At 42.9% G+C, this 23,369-nt stretch overlaps 2 protein-coding genes across 6 annotated transcripts in view; one reads left to right on the top strand and one right to left on the bottom strand.

The window, feature by feature from the left end:
- Positions 1-268: 268 nt before the first annotated feature.
- On the top strand, positions 269-17,657 carry DEGS2 (delta 4-desaturase, sphingolipid 2). The gene is made up of 3 exons (XM_065839791.2): positions 269-385; positions 8,756-9,498; positions 15,884-17,657. Exons 1-3 carry the CDS (start codon positions 304-306, stop codon positions 16,034-16,036), a joined length of 978 nt encoding a protein of 325 aa, XP_065695863.1. The 5' UTR covers positions 269-303; the 3' UTR covers positions 16,037-17,657.
- Positions 17,658-21,434: 3,777 nt separating this feature from the next.
- Positions 21,435-23,369, bottom strand: part of EVL (Enah/Vasp-like) — a 158,000-nt gene continuing 156,065 nt past the window's right edge. For all 5 annotated transcript variants that reach the window (XM_065839478.2, XM_065839479.2, XM_065839476.2 and 2 more), the window contains 2 exons: positions 23,091-23,148; positions 21,435-22,051 (listed from right to left, as the gene is read on the bottom strand). In XM_065839478.2, coding sequence (XP_065695550.1) covers positions 22,014-22,051; positions 23,091-23,148 — 96 coding nt within the window. In that variant the 3' untranslated portion in view covers positions 21,435-22,013. The remainder of the gene's footprint in view (positions 22,052-23,090; positions 23,149-23,369) is intronic.

Genomic DNA, 23,369 nt, shown 5'->3' with positions numbered 1-23,369 from the left:
CTTCGAGGCTCCTACAGCAATGTGAATCCTGGTCGCCCATCTCCTGCTCCCAGAGCCAGCCCTCAGGCATCCTCCCTTCCCCGGCCGCTCCTTGCACGCCCGCTGTGCAGCTCCCCCAGGCCCCGCACACTCGAGCGCAGCGGCGCAACTTCTCCCGGGGGCCGCCACCGTCGGGGAGCAGCGCCGGTGCCCGCCGGTGGCGAGGCGGGAGGCGGACGGAGGCAGGAGGCGGGCGGAGCCGCCCCTCCGCCGGGCGCGGAGCTATAAGGGCAGCGCGAAGCGACGCGGATCGCGGTTGAAGCCATGGGTAACCGTGTCACCCGTGAGGACTTCGAGTGGGTCTACACGGAGCAGCCCCACACGCAGCGCAGGAAGGAGATCCTGGGTAGGCGGCGGGGCTCGGCAGCCGTCGGGGCCGGCAGCTGGGCTGCGTTGCACGCCTGAACGGGGAGGGGGCGGGTGGAGCGGCGGTTCCGTGCCGGGTCCGCCGCTGCCCGGGCTGGGAACCGCTCGGGACACTGGCCGGGCTGCGGGCAGCGGGGGCTGCAGCCCGGCGGGCTTAGAAGGATGTTTTCCCCCGGGGTTGTTGCTCTTCCAAACTCTCCCGGCGCCGTCTCGCCTTGTGGGGACGGCGGAGAGGGACGGCGGGGGTGAGCGGCGACCTACCCCACCGAGCTGGGTTCCCGGGCGGCAGAGCTGGCGGTGCGGGGTGACACGGCCGGGCGATCAGCCGCACCTGCGGCGGGTCCGCGTCCAATGTCCGCACGTCCCGCACCTCGCGACGGGCCGGCGGCGGCTGGCGGGGTGGCCACGGTGGGCGGCAGCGCTGGCGGGTCTGAGCGGGGGTGTGGCTGGGACCCCTCCTGCAGGCCAGTTTTCCCAGTGTCTTGGTAGTGCAATAAAATCAATGAGGATGTATGTGGGTGAGTGTTTGCTAGAGAAAGACAGAAAGTCGCTGCTGCTTGTCAGGGCCAAGGTATAGTCTGGTGCTTTCATGATATACAGGCAGCATTTAACTGTGTATATGAGTGTGTTGGGTTGGGAGGTTTTTGCTTTTGGTTTGAGGGTTTGAGCTTTTCTGAAGATAGTTGCTAATAAGAACTAATAAGTTAGAATTGTTGCAGAATATTGTTGTATATCTCCTGAAAAATCTTTTCATCCTCTTATTAACAAAGAAGATTTTGATTTGTTCGTGTTTCGTGTTTTCATTGTTTATTTATTTATTCACTTCTATATTTATTTTTCTAATGAGTATAATGAGTAGGATAAAGTTTTTAAAGAACTTTCATAAAGGAAGGCACTGGAGCTTGTGGCTGAGCTACTGCACAGGGTCTATGATAATTAAGTGTAGTTTCTTAACTCCTCCACAGTCTCATATATTAACCCAGGATTAATCTAAATTACAAAACCATTTCTGGTATAGTTGTGGTGGTGAAATATCCTGGTCCAGATTTGCATTATATCCAGGAAGGTAATAATTATTTTACTATGCCATCATGATAGAAAGTCAAATAATGTCATTATCTAAAATAATCTTTCTTGGTGTCATGCTACTCATCCTTTCAGTCAAAGGGACTGTGTTTTGGTGAGCTATGGGTAGAAGTGTGTATGGTTGGTCTCTCCTTTTGCTAATCTTTTGCTTTCCTGATGTTGCTATAGAGTGGGGACTGCAAACTGATGAAGTGGTATTGTAAAGAGGTACTGGAGTGGTTGAACTGCCTTACCCTTGCTACAGCGAACTCTCTTTGTAGGACCTTTTGACTACATACTTGCAGAGGTTTTGCTCCCACTTTCTTTGGGATCCAAATGAGAAACTGGAATCAAAATCCCTCTCCTTCCCTGCTGCTCCCCCTGTCTCAACTGTGAGAGCAGAAGGAAGGGGATGGAGAAATACGACATGGAAAGAGAGACATGGGAGACGTGGGCAGAGCAATCTGTGTCTGTGTGACAGGGCAGAATGGGTCATGCAACTGGTGTAATGAATATCAAAATGTAACCAAAAGTTATTGAAACTATCATGATATCCCATATGATACTGGTATAATGATTATCACTGTCTTATTCAAAGACTGAGGGACAACAAAACCTTGTTATCTAGAGTATGTACTTATAAAAGTGTCTAGTGTCTATTGAGCTGGAGTGCGCTAAAGTAATTTTGTATACATATGAAAAAATCTATAGATATCCACATATTTTTACATTTTTGTATATAGCAATGCCTTGGGGACAGAAGCATTCTATGCTGGTAATAGAAGTATTTTCCTCCCAATAGGTTAATGATTTAGTTGCTAAGCACTGAAACTGGATTGTTTTCTGTTTAGGGTGCAGCTTTTTGAAATGTTGGTCTCTCTCAGGCATGGCTACTTGGCTTTTAATGCCAACTGAAATTATCCATTAGGAAAATAATATGATCGAAGTGACAAGCATATAAGGCCATTTCTTTCTATGTAAGTGGTGTTTCCTTGAGCTGTTGTCCCAGTATGTTTCTATAGAGCAACTGAGAGATAATAATGATCTGCCACGAAGTTGTATGTCCTGGCTTGAGAGTTAGTAGCCCAGGTATCTGTAGGACTTTCGTAGTCAGTGACAATATATCTGAATGAGAGCTCTGTGAGTCCAATTTCCCTACTGTGGGCAGGGACATCTTTCAGTAGCTCAGGTTGCTCAAAGCCTCATCCAGCCTGACCTTGAACACTTCCAGGGCTGGGACATCCACAGTTTCTCTGAGCAGCCTCTTCCAGTTGAGCAGCAGAGCTGTGAGCTGTGTATATCAGCTGGGCTGCCTGAAAGCTACCTTATGGCAAGACACTATTGCACTAGATGGAACTACTAAGGATGTGATTCCTAACAGATATAATTATACCAGCAAATAGAACAACATTTTGCTCAAGGGAGAGGTGATACTTTTTCTGTTATCTCTTTGTGGTATCTTCCTCTTAGGCTCTATGCATTCAAATGTAGCTTGTGCTTGGGACTGTGTAGGTGCCAACTGCATCTAAGTTACAGTGGAGATCCCTCGCCAGGCTGGGACTTCGACCCCAATCACGTTATTCGTGTTCCTGAACACGTCATTCATGCTTTTCAGTTTATGAAATTAAATTGTTTCGTTGCTGTTCTCTCACCGTCTGGTTTATGAAAAGCCTGTTACTGTCTTGTCTCAGGAATGAGATTTGTGTAATGCTACAGGGAGCTGTGTTAGGAAAAGATGTGGCTAAAAACTAACCTGATAAAAGAAAGGTGGGGTTTTTTTGTTTGGTTGGTTTTGTGTTTGTTTTTGTTTGTGGTTAGTGTTTTTGTTTGATTGTTTTTTTTTTTTTTTTTTTTTTTTTGTCTAGATCTTCTTAGCCTTGATGTATAGTTACATGAATGCTATTAGACGGAGAACAAGCAACTAGGAGAGGAGATATCTACTTCTAGTAGAACTAGAATTTCTATAATACTTCTTTTTAGTGGCAATAGGGGTCTCTTGTATTAAAAACCCTTGTAGAATTATGGTCTTGCACAGTGGGAAGTGTTGGTGTTCTTTTTGATCTTGAGAGAAGATTAAAAAATCATTCAGATGCTGGTAACACCATAAGCGCACAATGAATGGTCATTTCACCTACAGTTTTCCAAATGCAAGTAATGAGTAATATGTTGTGGCATGGAAGGAATGAAATCTTATTTGTGCTGTGGGTTGGATCTAACTTTATAAAATTACTGTAGCTTGGTCAGAAAATGTCTTGCCTCACAGGATCCTTAGGGAAGCCCTTATCTGCTGCTGAGGATGAAGGCTGAATCAGTGTTTCTCAGGGTAGGTTAGGAGCATCTGAACATGATCTAACATCCAAGAATAATTAGTAAGTACATAATTGGTTCTTTAGCAAGTTATTTTTGAGTAAAGATGGTGTAAGTGTTTTACATGTGATTTATCCTGTAGAAAGGCTCAGATGTTAGCTTATGGGGGGTAGTAAAACAAACAAACAAAAAAGTCAAAATCTATTTTATTTTAGCATTTAGTCAATTTGAGCATAATAGCTTTCAGCTCTGCTCACTTATTTAGAGACTAGTCTGCTAGGAATACAGCTGACTCTTCTGTTGCCTATTTAAACCTCATATTTATGAAAATTCTCGAACTGTGCCTACTGAAATGTGCAAGATGCATATCTCCTTAGCTTAAATCAAAACCCTGAATTACATATCCTTCTGGCAAAGAAACTATGAGTCTGTTTCCCCTTTATGCTGCAGTACGTGGGCACAGGTCTGCCACTGATGTACATGTTCTCTGATGAGTGCATTCAGAATAGCTCCTATCTCAGTGCTCATGCCAGTTCCCTATGAGAACCACCTATAAATTAAATCACATGAGCAGAAAGTCACTATTCTAGGTACTTCTTGTCTTCTGCTGAAAATTTACTTATTTTATTAAATTTATTATCAAGGCTTCAGCTTACTCCATGTTGCGGGTTTTCACTTCCAAGAGGGTTGGAAGCCCTTTTCCTAGCATTCCGACATCACTTTACTCCCAACCAGCTAATATATAAGCATAAATCGTGGTCGTGGCTGCTGTCATAGTGATGTGCTGACACCATCCATCTCCGTCAACGCCAGCAACCTGGCACCACTGCGGTGCTTTGCCTCTGGTGAGCACTCTGGGTGGCCCAACTCTTTTGGTCTGGCCAGCACAAGGTAGTTTAGGAGCTTGTGAGTGGCAAATACAAGATTAAGACCCTTGTCCTTGCACAGTGGATATATAAACTTCAGTGTCATTAGTTGGGCCAGAAAGGCTTTTTATTACTTTGTGTACTAGAGGGGGTGGGAGACTCTGCAAAACCAGAAGCTTTGCCATGTGTGCTTTCCTTTCTGTGTGTCCCACCTGTGTCCTGGTTTGCATACACTTTGAATTGAATACAACTCAAATGTGCCGTGCTGTTCATGGGCACATTCATGAGCTGAGCTGCTAAAAAGCAAAACACTATCCTGTCAGCAAACTGACTTTTTTGTGTGTGTGTGTGTATTTTATTGGTACAAATACCAGCCCTGGCATAGGGCATGGGTTAGTAAAGCTAACATCCCGTGCCTGGTGTCTCTTATTTGTTCTGGCAGGGACTCATAGTTGATAGAACATAGTCCAGGACAGCAGCATTGCAGAGATCTTTTTTTTCTTCCTCTTCTCTTTAACAGGTCTTCTAAAAGTCTCATACTGAATAGTATGGCTATACCTGTATGCTGCACTTGTAGTCAAAGTAAAGGAAGATTAAATTAAATTTCTTCTCTTGTTACTACTAGCTTCTCACGGATGTGGGTAGGGCTGCTGCTCCTTTAAACCTCCACCACCTCTGTGTTTGTGGACAGCTCCCACAAAGCTCACTGTAGATTACATTTTACGGCCATTCTCCTGTATTAGACCTGACCCAGTGCATGTTGGGAAGTGATGGATGCTGTCTGTACAGAAACTGATCGTTTTTATAATGGAAAAGTGCTCAGGAAGACCAGGGAGGTGTCACAGCCCCAAGCCTGACAGTGCTCAAGAAGAGACTGGACAATGTCCTCAGACGCATGGTGTGAACTGTGGGGTTGTCACATCCAGGGACAGGAGTTGGACTCAATGATCCTTGTGGGTCCCTACTCATTCTATTGGACATTCTATGATTCTATGAAAATGGAAGTGCTTCAGGAAAGAGCAGCATGGTGACGATCTCTGCTCAGATGCCTTGATGTGTGTAACTCTAGCAGCCTCAAGAGTGGAGCAGGTGTCTGCTTACTTCTTAAAGTGCAATGTGTAGGAAATGAAGGTGGTCTTTATTGCGTAGCTGCCTCAAGTCTCACAGTCCTTTATGCCTCCTGGTTCAGCACTGCACAGTAGCCCTGTCTCTGATTCTCTGTTGCCTTTGGGACGTGCAGATAGCTGACAGGTGGTTTGCACACCCCTGGTTTGCACAACACAGCTGATCACCCACAGACACTTGTCACAGTAGCTTTACAGAGTTGTCCAGGTTTTCCAAGTCTAAGTGCTTTTTCTTGCCTTACTTGGACTCCTTCAGCTAAATACAAGGTATGAACATGAGGGAAAAACGAGACACAACATTGTGTCAGCACGTTACATACAAACTGCAGTCATCAAGATCACTTAATCTGAGATTTAATGCGTCTCACTGAAGAGTGCTTGGCCTCAAGTTTTAAAAGAGTCAGCTTTCAACATTTTGACCATGGAGTGCTCCTGAACCAAAACTGCTCTGGCAAGCAGTGAACCCACTTGTCAGCCTGGGGTTTCTCTACGCCATGGAAATGGGAAAGGCTTATCAGTATTAATGATAAACAGACACAGTATTGTGTTTTAACTAGTATGCAAAAATTTACTGTTGGAGAGGAGTTAATCATGTGTTGAATTTAATATTAAACCCTAGTGAGTTACTTAATAGCTGTCACCTGCAATAAACGCACCCTACCTGCATTGCCACTTGCAGATACTGTTGCTGCCAGTTGATAGTGACTACTCTAGATCTCTTAAAGATAATCTGCAATCCTCTGCTGCAACAATAAGAAATAGGTCCAAAGTGACAACATAAATAGGTTCTCCAACTACAATGTAAAGCATTGCTTAGTCACTTTCCCTTTCCATTAAAACTTTTTCTGGTCAAAGTGTCCTGAATTTGACCAGGCTGATGAACAGATTTGATTGTTTTACATCTCTTCATCTCTTCTGCTGACCGCTGTAATTTATCCCTACCAACTGCATGACTGAAAATTTGAGGTTAGCTTGATTTATTAAAGGGTTTTCTGGGTTTTGGACAAATGCTCCTAATCAGGACATTAAGCTATGTAAAATCGTATGCCTGTAACAGATATTCTGACCAAGTTATCCTTTAGAGTGGATATCCCAGCACTTTGTGTAGAATTTTCATACCTACTTAGGTACCAGAGAACTATTTCTAGCATGTTTCCATTTCTAACATGAAAACTAATTTAAAAAACCTGCAAAAACAAGGACAAAAAAGCAAAATCAAAACTGCTGGGCTTTCAAGAGATTTTTATTAAAAAAGTCTGACTGACTTTAGAAAGATCTGAACTTTTACTAGAGCTTTCCCACTGCTTAGAAAATCTCTCCCTTGCCTGAATACTCCAAATTGTGATTTTTGCCTACTTGTCCTCATAAGGAGAAGAATTGAGAATATATCTTTTCTCACTGTCTTCCATGACATTTGTCTAATCTTTACTGTCTCTAACCTATGCCAAGATGGACTGGAATTGGTCAACAGGTCAAAAGTTTGAATGGTTGCATAGCACGACCAAATCAATCTGCTCCCTTTAGTACTTCATCTCTCTGAACTGCTGCAAACTTCTCAGGGTTCACTATAAAACAAACTTCTCAGGGTTCACTATAAAAAAACCTTCTCCGTGTCCTGCACTCAGTATCTGCCACTGCTTGCAAGGTCGTATGAAGTTATGTGTATTGTTTTCAGCATTTGTTTGTAGCATATACAGCTGCACAGATGCAAACCATTGTAATCTGATTCCATTGCACTGGTGTCATACAGTGACAGTCAGATTATATTTACTTTTCAGTTCATAAAATGAGCCTATCAATGGGCCTATCAAAGTTACAGGGACACACTGTGTAACCTCAGGATTCAAAATGAGTGACTTGTCCTCCAGTCTTATCTGAGTAAGCTGTAATTATTGAGAAATGCAGAGTATGAGTTGAAGGAGGCAGGCCAGTGGGAGGGTAAAAACCATAAAATAGTGGAAAAATTAATGTGCAAGTTAATTCTGGAAGTCAAGTGTGGGTTGGTAAAGAAGAGACCTGATGCAGTGAACAGTGCCTGGAAGATTAGCTGTATTTCTGTGTATTTTCTTTTTCTTAAAAGGACAAATGAATGGCCAGTAGAACCAAAGATCAGTAAGCTGGTACTATCCTGACACAAGTCAGAGCTGGCAAGTCTGGCCCATGTCTCTCTGATGCTGTATTGCAGTATTTGTGAGGCTGCATGAGGCTGTTGCGTGATTATTTATGTGACTTACGTGCCTGTTCCTATTACATGACTTGGGAACAGGCTAGTGAATGGGAATAAGGAAAAAATTTCTGTGTCTTACAAATTCCTCGTAGTATTATTGACTTTCTTGTTCTGTTACCATGTGCAAAGAGTTGTACGTGTTGTAACTATTGGTGAACACTCAAATACTTAGGATTTTATTATTATTATTATTATATATTTCTTTTTAGTGCTACATTTGTCATCCAACCACAGAGCAAAACCTGGTGAGCCTGTCACTCAGCTCTCTTCTCCTGCTAGCACGCCCTGAAACAACAGTAAAACAGTATGAAAAGAGCTACAAAGAAGGCAGCTGTGTCCCTTTTGTGGAAAGTAGCATCTGCATTGGGCAAAATAGAAAAGGAAATTGAAAAATTGACAGGAAGTCCTTCAGAGTTTTAATCTGATAGGTTTTGGCGTACTAATACTTATTGCTGTGAAGGAATACTGCGAGGGGGGAAGGCACACGATGTCACATATTGGTCATCAGGGTAATTTATTTTTTACTATGTTTATATATCTATATATATCAAAATCAATTACAATTAGACGTGATGTTGGAAGTGGGAATGGAGCCCATACATTAATAAAACCTTCACTGTAGTGGCAGCCCTACTTTGGAACTGCCATTTTATAAAAGTAGGGCCTCAATCAGAGTGTGGTAAGAATAGAGAGTCCCAGTGGTGCTTATGTTTACCTAACTGTGACCTAATGAGATTTTTCCTCTGCATTTTTCCCTTTAGCAAAGTATCCAGAGATCAAGACCCTGATGGGACCAGATCCACATTTAAAGTGGATTGTATCTGGAATGGTTTTAATACAGTTTCTAGCATGCTACCTGGTGAAAGACTTGTCTTGGAAATGGATTTTCTTCTGGGCTTATGCTTTTGGGGGTTGCGTCAACCATTCCCTGACCCTGGCCATCCATGATATTTCACACAACGTCGCCTTTGGGAACAAGCAGGCCAAGTGGAATCGATGGTTTGCAGTCTTTGCCAACTTGCCCATTGGCATCCCTTATTCTGCCTCCTTCAAGAAATACCACATTGACCATCATCGGTACCTTGGTGGGGACGGCCTGGATGTGGACATTCCCACAACCTTTGAAGGCTGGTTCTTCAGTACGCCGCTTCGGAAACTGCTTTGGCTTTTCCTCCAGCCTCTGTTCTACAGCCTGAGACCACTGTATGTGAACCCCAAAGTAATTACACAGATGGAAATTTTTAATGCTCTTGTCCAGTTTTCTATAGACATTACAATTTACTACCTTTGGGGGCTCAAACCTATTATTTACTTAATAGCAGGTACACTTCTTTGCATGGGTTTACATCCCATTTCTGGGCATTTCATAGCAGAACACTACATGTTCTTAAAAGGGTACGAGACATACTCATATTACGGACCTCTGAACTGGCTCACCTTTAATGTAGGCTACCACATGGAACACCATGACTTCCCCAGCATCCCTGGATGCAGATTGCCAATGGTAAGTATGGCATGAGCATGACTGAATTGGATTTTTATACAAGCTACTAAACTATCTCAAAGAAATCACTCAAAATCACAGCAATGGAATATTTCTTAAAAGAAAAAAAAAAAAAAAGCTTTTTGGATTGGTTTTTAATTCTTTCATTTTAAGCAGGAGATTGTGAGAATTGGCTGCCAAACTGCTGTAATATTTAGTTTATTTGATGGAAACAAGAATATCTGAGCTTCAGAGAGCTTTAAGGAATACTTTTTGCATGACAAAAACCTCCAAAACTACTCCATTTCCTTCCCTCAGCCACCATGTTTCATCTCTCTGAAATTTTAATGGCCCATCTAAAGTGAGGCGGGTGGCAATTACTACTTGAAATTTGTCTAATGATCAATCTGCTACCTATAGTGCTTGATTAACATCAAACAAAAGTCTTTTTGGTTTTGAGATGACATAAGTATGGGGCATGTTCCAGCTTGACACAAATAGCACTAGAAATAAAGCCCTGTTCTGCAGGGCTTGTTTTAGTTCTGGTACCCCACCCACAGAAACTGAGGATGCCTGATCTGTCACTGGGAAAGTGCTGTGGCTTTCCTCTTTTGAAAGTCAAGTCCCTTTTTATTTATGTTTTATCAGTTGTGGGAATCAAATTTTCAAAGCCCAGGTGTCTAGGAATGGTTTTCAGTCTCCTTCTAGGTATGTTTTAATACAAGGGTTCCTCAGCAGGTGCCCACAGCAGCAGTGGTACGTGACTTCAAAGTGTTACTCCTACATACAAATCCTCTGGCACAGTAGGAAGGAAACACCTTCTGTCTCTGGTTGGATGCAAAGCTGGGGGTTACTGTTGCAACATCCTCATGAGATGGAGGAGTCTGAGGTGCAGGAGCTGTGACCTCCCTCCCCACTACTGCATAACACATACCACTTTAATGACAGTATATCCAGGCAAATCTAGCTTTATGGGTTAATGTTCTTCATCGCAGAAACACTGTCTGAGAGGAGATTCAAAACAAGAAGAGATTTTCTTGTGGCGTAGAAGAAGTGTAGGGAGCCTCTATATAGCCTGCAGTTCTGTTTTAACACACCTCCTTTACTGCTGGAGGTCTGTCCTGAAGAAGCTGTCAGTACCTGGTAGAGCTCAGAGCAGTTGGTAAAGCAGCCCATGCTCACGTGAAGATCTCCTGTCAGACAATGCATTGCTGATGCTCCTGATAGCTCAGCTGGAAAGAGCATGAGCTTAGTTTTAGTTTCAAATGTTAAAATTTGTTAGATACTTGGGTTACTGGAAATGTTAATAGAAGAAAAGGTTAGGTCTGTGTCTTACACAAGGCAGGTGAGTGACAAATTGAATTTGCTGGGATTGTTGCTCTGGACCTGATGGAGACCTGAAAAGCTCTTCTCCACCCACACCACAGATAATTCAGCCTGATTCCTTGAGGCAGTGCAGCAGCTGGAATTGTCTGCCCTTCTGCGTAAAGAGTTTAGAGGTATTAGTTGAATTTCAGGGGCTCGTGTTCATGTGTTCCTAGCGCTAGGGTAACTGAGACTTGCACTGCTGGTAGAGGAGATATCAGACTTGTCAATCATCATTGCTGGACAGAACTATATGGAAAACCTGGAGTCTTTGATGAGCGATCAATCACAAATGAAAGTCTATTAGGGAGTGAAAATCTTTTGGTAAACCAGTTATTATAGAAAATTGTTTGTCCATTAAAGCAAATTGGTTATTCTTTTCTGTAAATTGAGAAGAAAAATTCTCTGCCTCTTTGGTGGAAGGAAGTAAGGGGACAGATCCTCTCTGGACCCCAGAGCAAATTCTTCACTCAGCAAAGGTCTAGGTTTTTCACATCTAGTCTCTTAGGAAGTTGAACTTCTAATAGTTGAACTGTGTAATGTGGATGAGTTCTCAGTATAGGTACTTTCAATTATTGGCAAGTAGAAAGTGGAATAAAGATTTTTATTTTGTTCCTGCATGACTGAAAACAGGGGAGAAACAGAATCAGAGAATAACTGGATTTTCATCTTGGAAAGTAACTGACTCTTCCACTTGCTTATGGGAAAAGTACATTCAGCTTTCTCCTTTGTTACAGGTTTCTCATTCAGAATGTTCTGAGTAATATGTTTGCCACTTGAAAGACCTTTACCCTATGAGTGTGACAGAGTTGAAAGAGGAGAAGTTAGGCTGTGCTGTAAGCTTATAGATATTAAAGATGAGTGACAAAAGTGTGCAGTAAGAACTTGTCCCACTAGTATAATGTGAGATTACACAAGAAACCACAAAATTTAACATTATAATGAAGAACCTGCTCTAAGAAAAACCCTATAGACTTAGGACTAGATGTCTTTGCATGAAGCCTTATAACTGTAAAATATTGCATTGTTTACTGAATGAGTCAAAAGACCCATTCTTCGTTGTCTGAAGGACTGAATATTCTTGTGGACAGAAGGAACAGGAGAAGGAGGAACTCAGTACTCGTCCTACAAACTGTAATAAAAACTGCAGTGTTACCAGAGGCCAACTAGTTATTCATTAAGCTTGTGGGAAAAGGAAAAGACATGGTATGAAACCAGATTTATTAGATAGACAAGACTGGGAAACATGGTAGATGTACTGGGATTTCATTAACCCTCTGATGGCCGGGAAGGCTAGCTTGAGTGCTGCCCCCCGTCAAGGACTATGGAGGGAACTTCTCTGATATGCCTTCTAGGATTCTAAACAGCTTTTGTCAGCTTCTTGTCATAAGGACCTCTAGCTTCTGTATAGCCCCAGGATAAAGGGTCTGTAACAACCATGGTGAAAAATTAGGCTGCATTTCACTTTTGCAGCTATCAAATATGATGGGGGTCTTGTTGCTGTGCTCTGCAAGCACAAAACCAGAAGCAAAGTTTCAGTCTATGGGATGTGATTTCTTTCTTACCACCATGATCTACATGGAGAAAAGCCTCAATATACCAGCTGCCAAGTGCCTGATAAGCTTTTTGCAGACTTTGTGATCTCCACTTTGTGATAACTTCCATTCACAAACTAGCAATGAGTTAAAACTTACAGTTGAGATCTGTAACAAGGAAGGGAGGGAGGAACTGAAGCAAATGGACCATCTCCAATGCAATATGGAGAACTCAATGGGGGAGGTCAGGAGCAGGATTTAGGAATAATTTGTCACAGTGCCATCTTCGAGATGATCTGTGATCTGGCTGCAAAACTTGCTACCTGGAGATTGCCACTCCCAGATTTTGTACTGCACCCAAAAATCAATGTGGAGGATGATTCCTACAGCCTGAAACATACTTAATAGATGTAATTTAATATTGTATTTAAAAGGGAATCTGCATTAAAAAGCATTTAGTTTCTGCCATCCCACCCACAGATTTTCTGGTAGGTAAGAAGAAGATAATTTTATTTTACAAATGGAGATGCTGAAAGAAATTACACTAGATGAGCTGTTTTTGTTGGTAAACTTGTGTGTAGATCCATTGTAAAAGAGAAACCACTTTTAAAATTCTTTCCTGCCATGTGATAGCAAAATCGGAACATGCACCTAACAAACTTCATTGTCTTTTCCGTAAGAAAAGCCTTCAGAAGTCCTCCCTCTAGCTGCATTCATTAAATTTTCCCTTTTCCCCATTGCTTTGACACAAATATTTTATTGCAGCTTACCTTCTCCTCTCCATTGTTTCTGTACATCTCATACAGTTGTCCTGTCCAGAGCACAGGAACCTTGCCAGTGGGGCAAGTGCTGCCTGCCTTGCTGTACAAGGTGCAAAGCCAAGCAGAGCAAAGAACAACATTGTGTAGATGTGGGTCACTGTCCAGCAGCTAATCTAGGTTAACACACTCCAGTGCAAGTCCCTGGTCATCTCTGATGGTTTCCATACTGACCTTCTCATTCAGAATGAGTTGCCACCATACTCTGCAGGAAAGTGCTAAATGGATATGCTTGGTGAACAAGCAACTACTCGACCGCTTGATGCTGGCAAGCAGCTTGCCAGCCCTGACTGGGCTGCCTGCTTCCAGAGTATGGGTATTTTGATTAATCATCTTAATCATCAAATAATACTTGTATTCTAGGTGCCCATTTAAAATCTGTAACATAATGGCAGAATATCTTATGGCTTATATTTAAGTAAGCTTCTAGACTTGCATACTGTGTCCACCTAAACTCTTAATCACTATGCCCAAACTATACTGCTGCTCATGTTTGCTCAAAGTGCGGAAACTATTGGGTTGAACATAGACTGTTTATTGGCCTTTTCTCTCACCCATTTTTTCCTACTCTGTCACTAGGGTCATTTTCAGTCAGCCTTTGGTGCCAGAAGGCACAGCTACTACCTGAGGCATTGCTCCTAGGAGCTGAATTTGTCACTGCGAATCTCCATTCCTCCACTTCCATGTGCAAGGGGCAATACAGAGACTTTCTGAAGCCCTTATAGCAGTCAGAGTCCAACATGATCAAGAGCTCTGCAGAAGAATGTACATAGCTGAGAAAAACCTATCTGGTTCAGACCATCGTTTCTATGGGCAAGAAAAATATATGGAGGTTCTCGAGAAGAGTATAGATGGCTAGGATAGATGATGGCTGAATTACTGTTGCAAGTCAAAATTCAGGCAGAAATTCTAAAATGGAGGTAGGAGGGAAGGTCTGTAAGGAGCAGTGTGCTAGGGAATGACCATGTTGGAGCTGGAGTGAAGCTTTTGGGGCTGGGAATGAAAGACCCCCTTTGTGTTTGCCTAAGGCCTCATTAGTGGCTTTCATTTGAGGGCACCAAGGGAGCTTACTGTCTAGTCCTCCCTCTCATTCTTTGACTATTTTGATTACCCAGCTGGGAAAAGAGAGGATACAGAACCCAGATTAAATTATTTCTGGCTGTGGTTACAGAAGGAGCACAGGGAACTAAATCTGCTATCTCCAGAGATCTTAATGGGTACCTGGAAATCACCCTTCTTCCAGTCACTAGCAAATACCTCTAAGGGGAAATGCTGATATTGTCTGAATTCCATTGAAAATGAACCACTCTTGAAGTACAGACCAACACTTTAAAGCAGGATAGAGGTATATTAGGAAGTCAGAAGTATTCAGTGAAAGGCAGAATACAATCAGACCTGAACTGAATGTTCCACCTCCAATGCAGTGCTACCATGCCACAAGCACAAAGAGTGAAGAGGGGCTAAGGTACAGAGGTAAAAGGTCTTAACTTGTATGTTACCCAAGCTGCCTCACAGGGAAGTGTCTGCCTGGAAGCTGAATTAATAAAGTAACTAGCAGTGAGTGGTACTGCCTTATAATCTAACTTTTGCTGGGATTCTTACCTTTTCACAAACAGTCAAAATGCTGTGTTAAGATTACACCATTACACCTTGGGTGCTGATGAGACCCTCCTCCTGCATGACAATTCTGTGTAATCCTTTTGCGCTTCTCTGGAAGTCCTTACTGTGCTCAGCATAGCTGGCTTTAAAATTCTGCAGGGCTTTCAAAGGGAGAAGTCATCCTGTCCTGTAAGACATGCTACTCTAGAATAGAGCTTTGTTTGCCTAGGAGGTGGAGCTGTAATAAAACTGTGCCCAAGCAGTTTATGTGCAAGTGTATAATAGTTAACAGACTCTGCTGTTTCTTGGGTGTGTTCAAAAAGCAGAGCACCTAGGTGGAGCAGGGACTGCTGATAATGTGGTATTCCTCATAGTCCTCTGAACCTGCCAGGCATGAAACCTCTGTCCTCTGGTTCTGGCCTTGGTCCTGCTACAAGCACCACCCCCAGTGATGCATAACACTTCCCTGATGGCAAGTCTTAAGACTTGGGCATTTGTAACAGGGATGAAATTTTATTAGATGCATGATCTAATAAGGAATCTTACAGCATTTTTGACACCAGACTGAGGAGAACAGCCTGCCCCTGCCATGTCCTCTGGTTGATGGAGGAACACCTCTCTCAGATTTGTATCATGGTAGAAGAATGGAGGAAAGAAAACTAAGTGTAGCCAAGGTTGTGTCTGGCTTTTTCTCAGCTGATATTCCTCTCCTACCTGGAACCCTCGGCAGACAAGTATTACAAGTGGTGAACAGGGATTTAAATACAGTGTGTTGAATCTTGGTAATTTATAAACTGGATTAGTCATCTGGTTGTGGAGATCCCACTACCTCACAAATGAGAGAAAATAGTTCTAGCTGAAGGCAGCGATCCATCATCTTTCAAATTCTGACACTGTGAGGCAAAACTTACATCAGAAATCTGCTAAGAAGTATCTAAAATGTATTTAAGTATGTCTCGTTTGGCTGAACTTCAGAAGCTCACAAGCAACAACAAGTAACTTCAGGTTATGGCTGTGCTATCAGATCTCAACAGGAAGGCTGAAGCACACCTGACACCGTGCAGCTCATTCTCTCTCTTCTTCTTCCAGGTGAAGAAGATTGCAGCAGAATATTATGATAACCTCCCACATCACCGGTCCTGGATTCGAGTTTTGTGGGACTTTGTTTTTGATGACGCTATTGGTCCTTTTTCGAGGGTTAAGAGACTATGCAAGCTGGCAGAAAAAAAGCTAACGGACTAGCTGTGGCTGCTGCTTTGGTATTTTGTTTGTTCATCTGAATGAATTGAGTTTTCTGCCAAAGTAGAAGGATGTTTGTATGTGCTGAAGTAGCACTGGTGTGTGCTCTTTTGAGCGAGAGCATCAGTGTGAAAATGAAGCAATTGCATGCACTATTTTAGAATATTGGTACTTTTTAATAAAGGATATTTGTGTATGTAGCCCTGAGAAACTAGATTAGAGTGAGTTATGATTATGTGAACTTTTAGTCTAGGCCTAGAATTAACTTCCTGGGCCATGTGTGCCTAAGTCTGAATTTTGGCCTACTCTGCAATGGAGAATGCTTGGTGCATGTATGTGTGATCATGTGTATGTGTAATTTAGGTCTGGTTTCTGTTCATGCCAGATTTAGATGTGGATTCTCTGCATGTCCAGGACTGTGGAAGCAGGAAGGACTGGCGTGCAGTAGTAAATGATACTTTCTGGTGAACAGAATAGTGCCTTTAGCTTAATGTCTTGTCTAATCTAATATCTTCTGATAATTGCTGGTAGCAGAGATTTTGTATATGAAATGGAATATGTGTATATTTTTGTACATTTGTGTCATTATTTTAGTAGCTGCTGTTTGACTTTTATCCCAGGGCTTTGTTTAAACCTTTTCTGAATGCATTTCTATTCTTGGGATCTAATACTTGGTGTAGCTTACTGGCAGAGCTGAACTGTGGTGTGGAGAAACCTTTCCTTTAGTCTTTTGCTCACTGCCTGATCAGCAGCGTGGATGTGTCCCTGGAGGGGCTGGGTGGTCCCTTCTCACTCACCTTATCAGCAGTATTCATAACTTCATGTTTTTTATCCTTTTCCCCACTGCTAGTCCTTCTGGGAATGAAAAGATGCTAATTTTAATAATTTTTTTGCCAAGGTTGTTAATGTTCCTGATGACCTTTCTTGGCCTTTTCTATATTATACCCCTTTCCGTACATAGGTGTTATGAGTATGTGTCAGTGAAGATGTAGCATTAGGGTGATAGTTGTTCCTAAGCACTTTCAGAATAATTGTAACTTTTTTCCTCTATCATTCAAGGGGTACCAACTTGGCAGTTGAGAAGCGGGTGATATTCCAGTTATATGGAAGTTGCCACTGGTGATGTTAAGTGGATCTACCTGGAACATGAAACTGGGTTTGTTTCTCCCACTACGTGTCTTACTCTGTACTATTGACATTAACTTTCATCTGTCTTTCTGCCTACTGGGATAGTTAAATCTTCTTGCCTGTCCTCTCCAACTATCAACTTCTGGCTAGTCTCAATAATTCCGTATCATCAAAAACCTTAATCACCATACCTTTCTCCAAGCAGACCACTATCTTGGGAATCAGGAGTTCAGATACCATCCACCCTGGAAAGCTGACGAGTTCTTACTAAGTGGTTAGAAGAGAGAAAGAGAGCAGATTTGTAAAGGTTCTCTTGTACCTTAACCCTCTGACAGTTGGGCGTTGGGCTTTTTTTTTCTTTCCCCTGGGAATTCATGCCTGTAACAAAGAAAAGGATTATTCTGCATTCTTGTTCATCCCTCAAAGTATGCTATTAGATCTGGAAAGCCTTATTTCCTCAATAAACAGTTTCATTCTTTCCTCCTACAGGAGTTTATCCAGTGAGTCATTCTGTCTGTTTGTCAGCCTGGCACACCAAGGCAGCTGAGCTAGCCTGAAGCAGTTTGGGTTCCTCCTCCTCCATTTCCCTTTCCTTATTTTCCTCATCTGTCTGATTCTGACAGTTGGGTAAATACCCAGGTTTGCTCAGCAGTGCAAGATCATTTGTGATCCAGGGGATAAATACCAGTTCATTCACAGATATTGTTTTGGTCTTGTTCTTTTTCTGAAAAAGAAGAGGAAGAACGGAACTTCTTCTGACGCTTCAGACTTCACTGGTTCTTCAGGTGTCTTTTCTCCCACTGGAAGTAGCTTTGGCATGGGAACCTCCACTGACTTCTTTGTGTTGGTCCTCATGTCAGAAGCTTCACTCTTTCATTAATTTACTTCAATGTTGCTGGCACTCCATGATCACGTATTCAGCTATTCTGTGTCCTTAGTGAACTTTGCAAGTTAATATAAAAACCATAATAAAGATTATGCTATCTTCCTCAATCTGAGTATTGTCCTTCTGCTTTATGGAGAACGACCTTTCTGTAGTTCCCTTAGTGAGCTGTTCCCTGATGCAGTCACCTATATGGTCTATAGATTACTAGCCTAGCCTCACACAGAGACTATGGTGCAAACTGGGGGTGTCAAACAGCCTGTTGTGGCCCCCGGTGAAAATAAGTTTGACACCCCTGGTGTAAACGGAGGGTAACCAAAATTGGCAACTGCTTCTCCTCCTGCCTCCCATTAGCATTTCTGTCACAATCCCACCTTGCTTTTCCTGGGCAGCCCCACAGAACTCCTGCTCTGCACTCTCAGATTCTCAGTGAGAATCTGAAGCACCTGGCAGCCTGGTGCCCGCAGGTGTGCAGTGGCAGCTGAGTTTCAATGTGTGTGGGTGCTGCTGGAGAAGTCTGTAGTCCTGCCCTCCCCATGGGCACTTGTCCTTGCCACCACCAGTAATGCTGGCAGGAGTATTTTTTTTTGTAACCACAGGGCAAATGGGTCTGGGTTAAAAATACATTAGGGCTTTTATTCTATTTACTTAAAAATTAATCCAGATCTCCTTTATTGTGTGGCCACACTAATGCTCTGGCAAGAGGTGACAGGAGGGACAAATAGCTGTTATGACTGGCCAGAGTGCATGTGTCCTGGTTTTGTTAAAAACAAGTTTCTCTTTTAGTGAATTTGCCTGTCAGCTAAAGCCTTCATATTAGCTGCATTTTCCTGGAAAACCAGATATATGTTTTGGCAAAAATAGCAATGGAATGCAAAGTTATTGATAAGGATGGATGCACCTCTCACGAGAGGGGCAACGAGAAACAGGTGACCAAGAAACTGACCAACGGAGTATAACATCCCATTCACGTGAATACTTCATATAAAAGTGGGAGATCAGGAGGATCTTGTCCCTTTTTCCTTATGGCCGACATTAGGAGAGGACCTTGCTAGTCGTCTGTGAACTGAGGCCTAGAGACAGGCTGAATCCAGCTCTGGTTGGCTGCAGAATCCAATCCAGGACTTCGGATGCCAGCTCTGCAGTTGCTGGGACTTTCAAGATGGGTTTTGTATATTTTGTATTATTTTCTCTATTCTTATTAGTAGCATTAGTAAAACATATTTAATTTTTCCAACTCTCTTCTCTCTGTCCTTCTTTCCCTTCCGATCGCCTGTCCTTAGTGGGAAGGGGGGAGAGGGAGGGACTGAAGGGGGAAAGGGGGTTAACAATACATCTGCCACAGTTTTATTGTCACCCTGCAATCAAAACCTCGACAGGATGTTAATGCTGCTTTTGATTTTTGCTATGTAAAATGTGGCCTATGCTGTTGCAGCAGCTCAACAGGCCCAGCATGGACACCCTTCTCTACAGCGGCAACAGGCAAACTGAATTAGTGTCTGGGAGTGAGAAATCCCCCAGCAGTCCCACTACTAAATAAGCCGTCCCATGCATCCCTGTCGCTGGAGCCATAAGCTGGGAACCAGCAAAGTGCCCGTGATGCCCGCACTTTTCCCTGCCCCTGTCAGCCAAGCTTCCCCTTCCACCCCGTGCACCTTGCTCCCACTGTTGCTATGTGGCCCTGTGCAAACTTCAGCTTGTTACGTCTTAATTATATGGGTCCTGCAAAGGTAGAAGAAGAAAGAAAAACTCATTTACAGCAGGTGTTTGATGTTAACAGAGGGGCACGCTGTATCCAGGCTGTACACTCGGCCCAAGTAACAACGCGGTTATTACTGACCTTAGGCATAATGCCACATTCCAAGGGAAAATGTGAACCATGCCAGGCTCCAGCTTCCTGAAGGTTAATTAAAATTATGGGAGAGGTTCACAGAACAGTTGTGATCATCTGATAGGCAGCAGTTTTGAAAAGTACCTGCCATTGTCAGGTATGCCATTAAATGAGTTTATAATTAAGAAACACGTGAACTACTCTATGAGACTTATGCAACAGAGCATTATAATCTTTGCTGTTACTGATGCTTGTCTGTGTTCTTCATACTGGAAAGACTCCTTCTCATGGTCCTGAGGCTGTCGTATTGTGGTGCACATCAATGCCTGCTTTAGTTCCCATGTGGAAATCTTACCCCTCTGTTTAACCTGTGTCTCACCTTCTGCTGGCATTAAACAGCTAACAGACATCAGGTTCAGGCTGAAGCTCACTGTTGCATTAAACTCAAATTTCTCCTGTTTATGCCATATTTAATCTACAGTATAAAAGACTCTTTTCTAAAAGGCAGACTGGGTTGCTTTGAAGAGTGTTGAAGGACAAGCCCAATGCTCTTCAAGCCAGAGCAGATAATGTCTTACAACGAACTGCAAAGTCCACCCCACCTCCTCTCCTGGCTCTCCTGTTCCTGGCAGTCTCTGCTGCCCACAGACTCCTCTGGGCTGTTGCACCAGGCTCTGCTCCCAAAACCATTGCCGGCACCTGGCTTTTACAACAAAAACTTCAGGAAGGCTTGAAGCACAGCAAGGGGCTTGGAAAACGTGACAGATTTCTATAGCTGAACTCTAATCTCTTGCCTTTTTCACAAAGTTTTTGTAAGATAATATCAGAAATACTGCCATGTAAAGCTTGCGCTAAACTAAGTCAAGCAGAAATTCCCAAGATTGCATTGGTGGAAAGCATGGCTCTGAAGAAATAAAAAGTATATGACCTGAAAGATATGACTGAGTGTGCACTATTAATTGTTCAGTGTCCTGTACTCTTATCTTTGACTTCACTTTCCGTCAAATAAAGCTCAAGACCCGCACAACATTAACAAATTAAACACGAGATATTAACAAATGACTCCCCTTAAGCTTCTAGTTCGGCTGTGCTGTGCCACTGATTTCAGCTTGCATTCTCCTAATGCCTTTGGTAGCCTTGTTCTGCCTCAGTATCTCCCTTTATTTAGTGGAAACCCTAATGAGTACAGGTGATGGGACCTGGGGTTTTTCCAGTGATGACAGGAGACACAGTGGGACAGTGAGTGGTGGTGTGAGAAGAGCTGTAAGCCACCATCCTTCACTGATTCTGGCAAAAAGTTGCTGAGGCTGCCCAGCATGATTGCAGGAGGAGGTGCTGAGCTGCGACACGGAGGGCCTGGCAGGTGTGAGCCATGGCTGCGTGTAAGAGGAGGCACTGCTGTTGCACCAGCTGTAACCTTCCCTCCTCGTGCTCTGCGGCGCTGGCCCGGCAGAGCTGCCACCCCACGGTGAGTCTCAGTCACCTTCCTCTCATCATCAGCCCAAGTGACGTACAAGTGCAGAAGCTCAAGGGACAAATGAAACAAAGAAAGGCAGGGCCATGTGGACAATAAACAGTTTATTACCAATATGAACACAGATACTGTGATGCACTGACGTACCATTTTTTTTTTTTTTATATTGTGATAACTCTGAGACAAAGAACTTGTTGGCTGACACAACTAACATGTCTCTGTTTCTTCTGGTGATGCCACAATACATTTCTGTTGGCAAAGGATCTTCATTTACATTGCAGACTACTAGTAAAATTACTTTGAAGTCATCTATCAAAAGCAAATGGTTCACGTGTGTTCTTATCTACTACTAAAAAGAAAGGTAATACATTTAAATAAGCAAATACAAAATACAAAAAAGGCTGACATATCCAATGTGCAGTGTCAGATGAAATCTAAAAAATCCAGAAATTTAAAATTTAATATTCTTTAGATTAAGACTTTTAAAATGAAGCGAATCCAAGGCAGCAGCAAGCTTCAAAGTGTGCTGAGTCTGCTAATAAAAAGGGTATAAGAACAAAGACAGTGCCGGTGTCCTCTCTCACCATCTTGCATGACCTTGGTACACTTAGAAATGATCCGATCTTCCTAGCATTCTTAGTACCGTCCAAATGCTTTGCAATCATTATGTTGTACTGATTCTACTCAACTCCTGCCGTATGGCTAGAAAACCAAACCAAAAAGTTAATGCATAATGTTATACCCAGTGTGATGGAAAATGCTAAGTATAGAGGTTGCAGAAAGTACACGCTGGTAAAAGGATGAGTGGAGGGTAAAAGGACGAGTAAGGGTAAGCAGTCAGCTGTTTGCTTGTAAACTGCAGTACTGGTTTAAGAAGTTGCATCTGTGTTTTATGCGAATGTCTTATTTTGCACTGGAACAAGCTAGGGAGGCTCTGAGGGCCAAGCTGCTGGGACAGTAGCGTATGGACGAGGGTCTTCTCAACTGCAAACTGCCCCGAGGTTTTATGAGCACATGTGTGTAGGGCGAGGGGACTGGGAATGGATTTTAGCTGTTTTACAGTCTCCTTTTTTTCCCCTGCTGTGAGAATGTAAGATGGGGAGTACAGGGTGTGGACATGCATCTTCATATGCCCTAATGTGGGTCTCAAATAGACATTTTGCTGTGTATTTCAATAATGGCCCTGAAAAATATATTGCAGAGGAATTTATAAAAAAGTACTCATACATTTGGTACAGGTGTTGCACTTTTCAATGAATTATACATGGCTATTTGGAAAGCTGTAATTGAGTGAAGGTTTGAAATAGTTCTTCAAGCATAGGAAGCCTACAGAAGATGCTAGGGAAGAATTTTCAGTTTGGTACCTTTGTCCACTTCTCATCCCGGACCTGAGTGGCCGGATAGTTACAAGTGATTTCACACTCCCTGATTGTGATAAATTGACATGCCATGGGCTACCAACAGGCCTGTTCTCACCCTCCCACCTGTGAGAAACACCGGCCAGTGAATTTCTCACTGATTGGGGGTGAAAATGCTCATCAACAGCATAAAAATAAAGGATGTAAGCACAATGTCGATCAGAGCTCAGATAAGGTAGATGCTTGTTCTTCAAATGTGTATGTAAACCAGAGCTGCTCAGAGAAGTCTGAAAACACCAGGGAACTCTCTGCAGTTCCTGCCATCTTATCTATGGGAAATTAGTCATAAAGATGAGAAAAATAATAATTTTTCTCTTTCTTACCATCAATTATCTCCTCTTTCACTTTGTGTAACTCTCTTACAACTTCCTCCAATATTTCCTGATGAGACAAAACACAAGTCAGCTGCTCAGAATTTCCTTCTAACTGGTGGAAGAAAATGCAAGTTTATCACGGTTGTGCTCGTCCCCCGCCTCCGCTGCTGATCAGAGCCTAGCGCTACTAACAGCTACGTCTGCGCTCCCAGGCCAAGGACACAGAAGATGCTGGAATATTTATCTGCACGTTTCTGTACAGACATCTTGATCAAATAGCAGTGAGAT

Source organism: Patagioenas fasciata, chromosome 5, assembly GCF_037038585.1.
Source record: "Patagioenas fasciata isolate bPatFas1 chromosome 5, bPatFas1.hap1, whole genome shotgun sequence".
In the NCBI taxonomy this organism is placed as follows: domain Eukaryota; kingdom Metazoa; phylum Chordata; class Aves; order Columbiformes; family Columbidae; genus Patagioenas; species Patagioenas fasciata.
Note: the sequence above shows the minus strand (reverse complement) of the source record. Positions and strands in the feature narration are given on the sequence as shown.

Bases quoted from the DNA above. Each gene is read 5' to 3' on its own strand.
- DEGS2 (XM_065839791.2), top strand. From the start codon at position 304: ATGGGTAACCGTGTCACCCGTGAGGACTTCGAGTGGGTCTACACGGAG. The intron at 386-8,755 runs GTAGGCGGCGGG...TTTTCCCTTTAG, and splicing joins GCGCAGGAAGGAGATCCTGG to CAAAGTATCCAGAGATCAAG. The intron at 9,499-15,883 runs GTAAGTATGGCA...TTCTTCTTCCAG, and splicing joins CTGGATGCAGATTGCCAATG to GTGAAGAAGATTGCAGCAGA.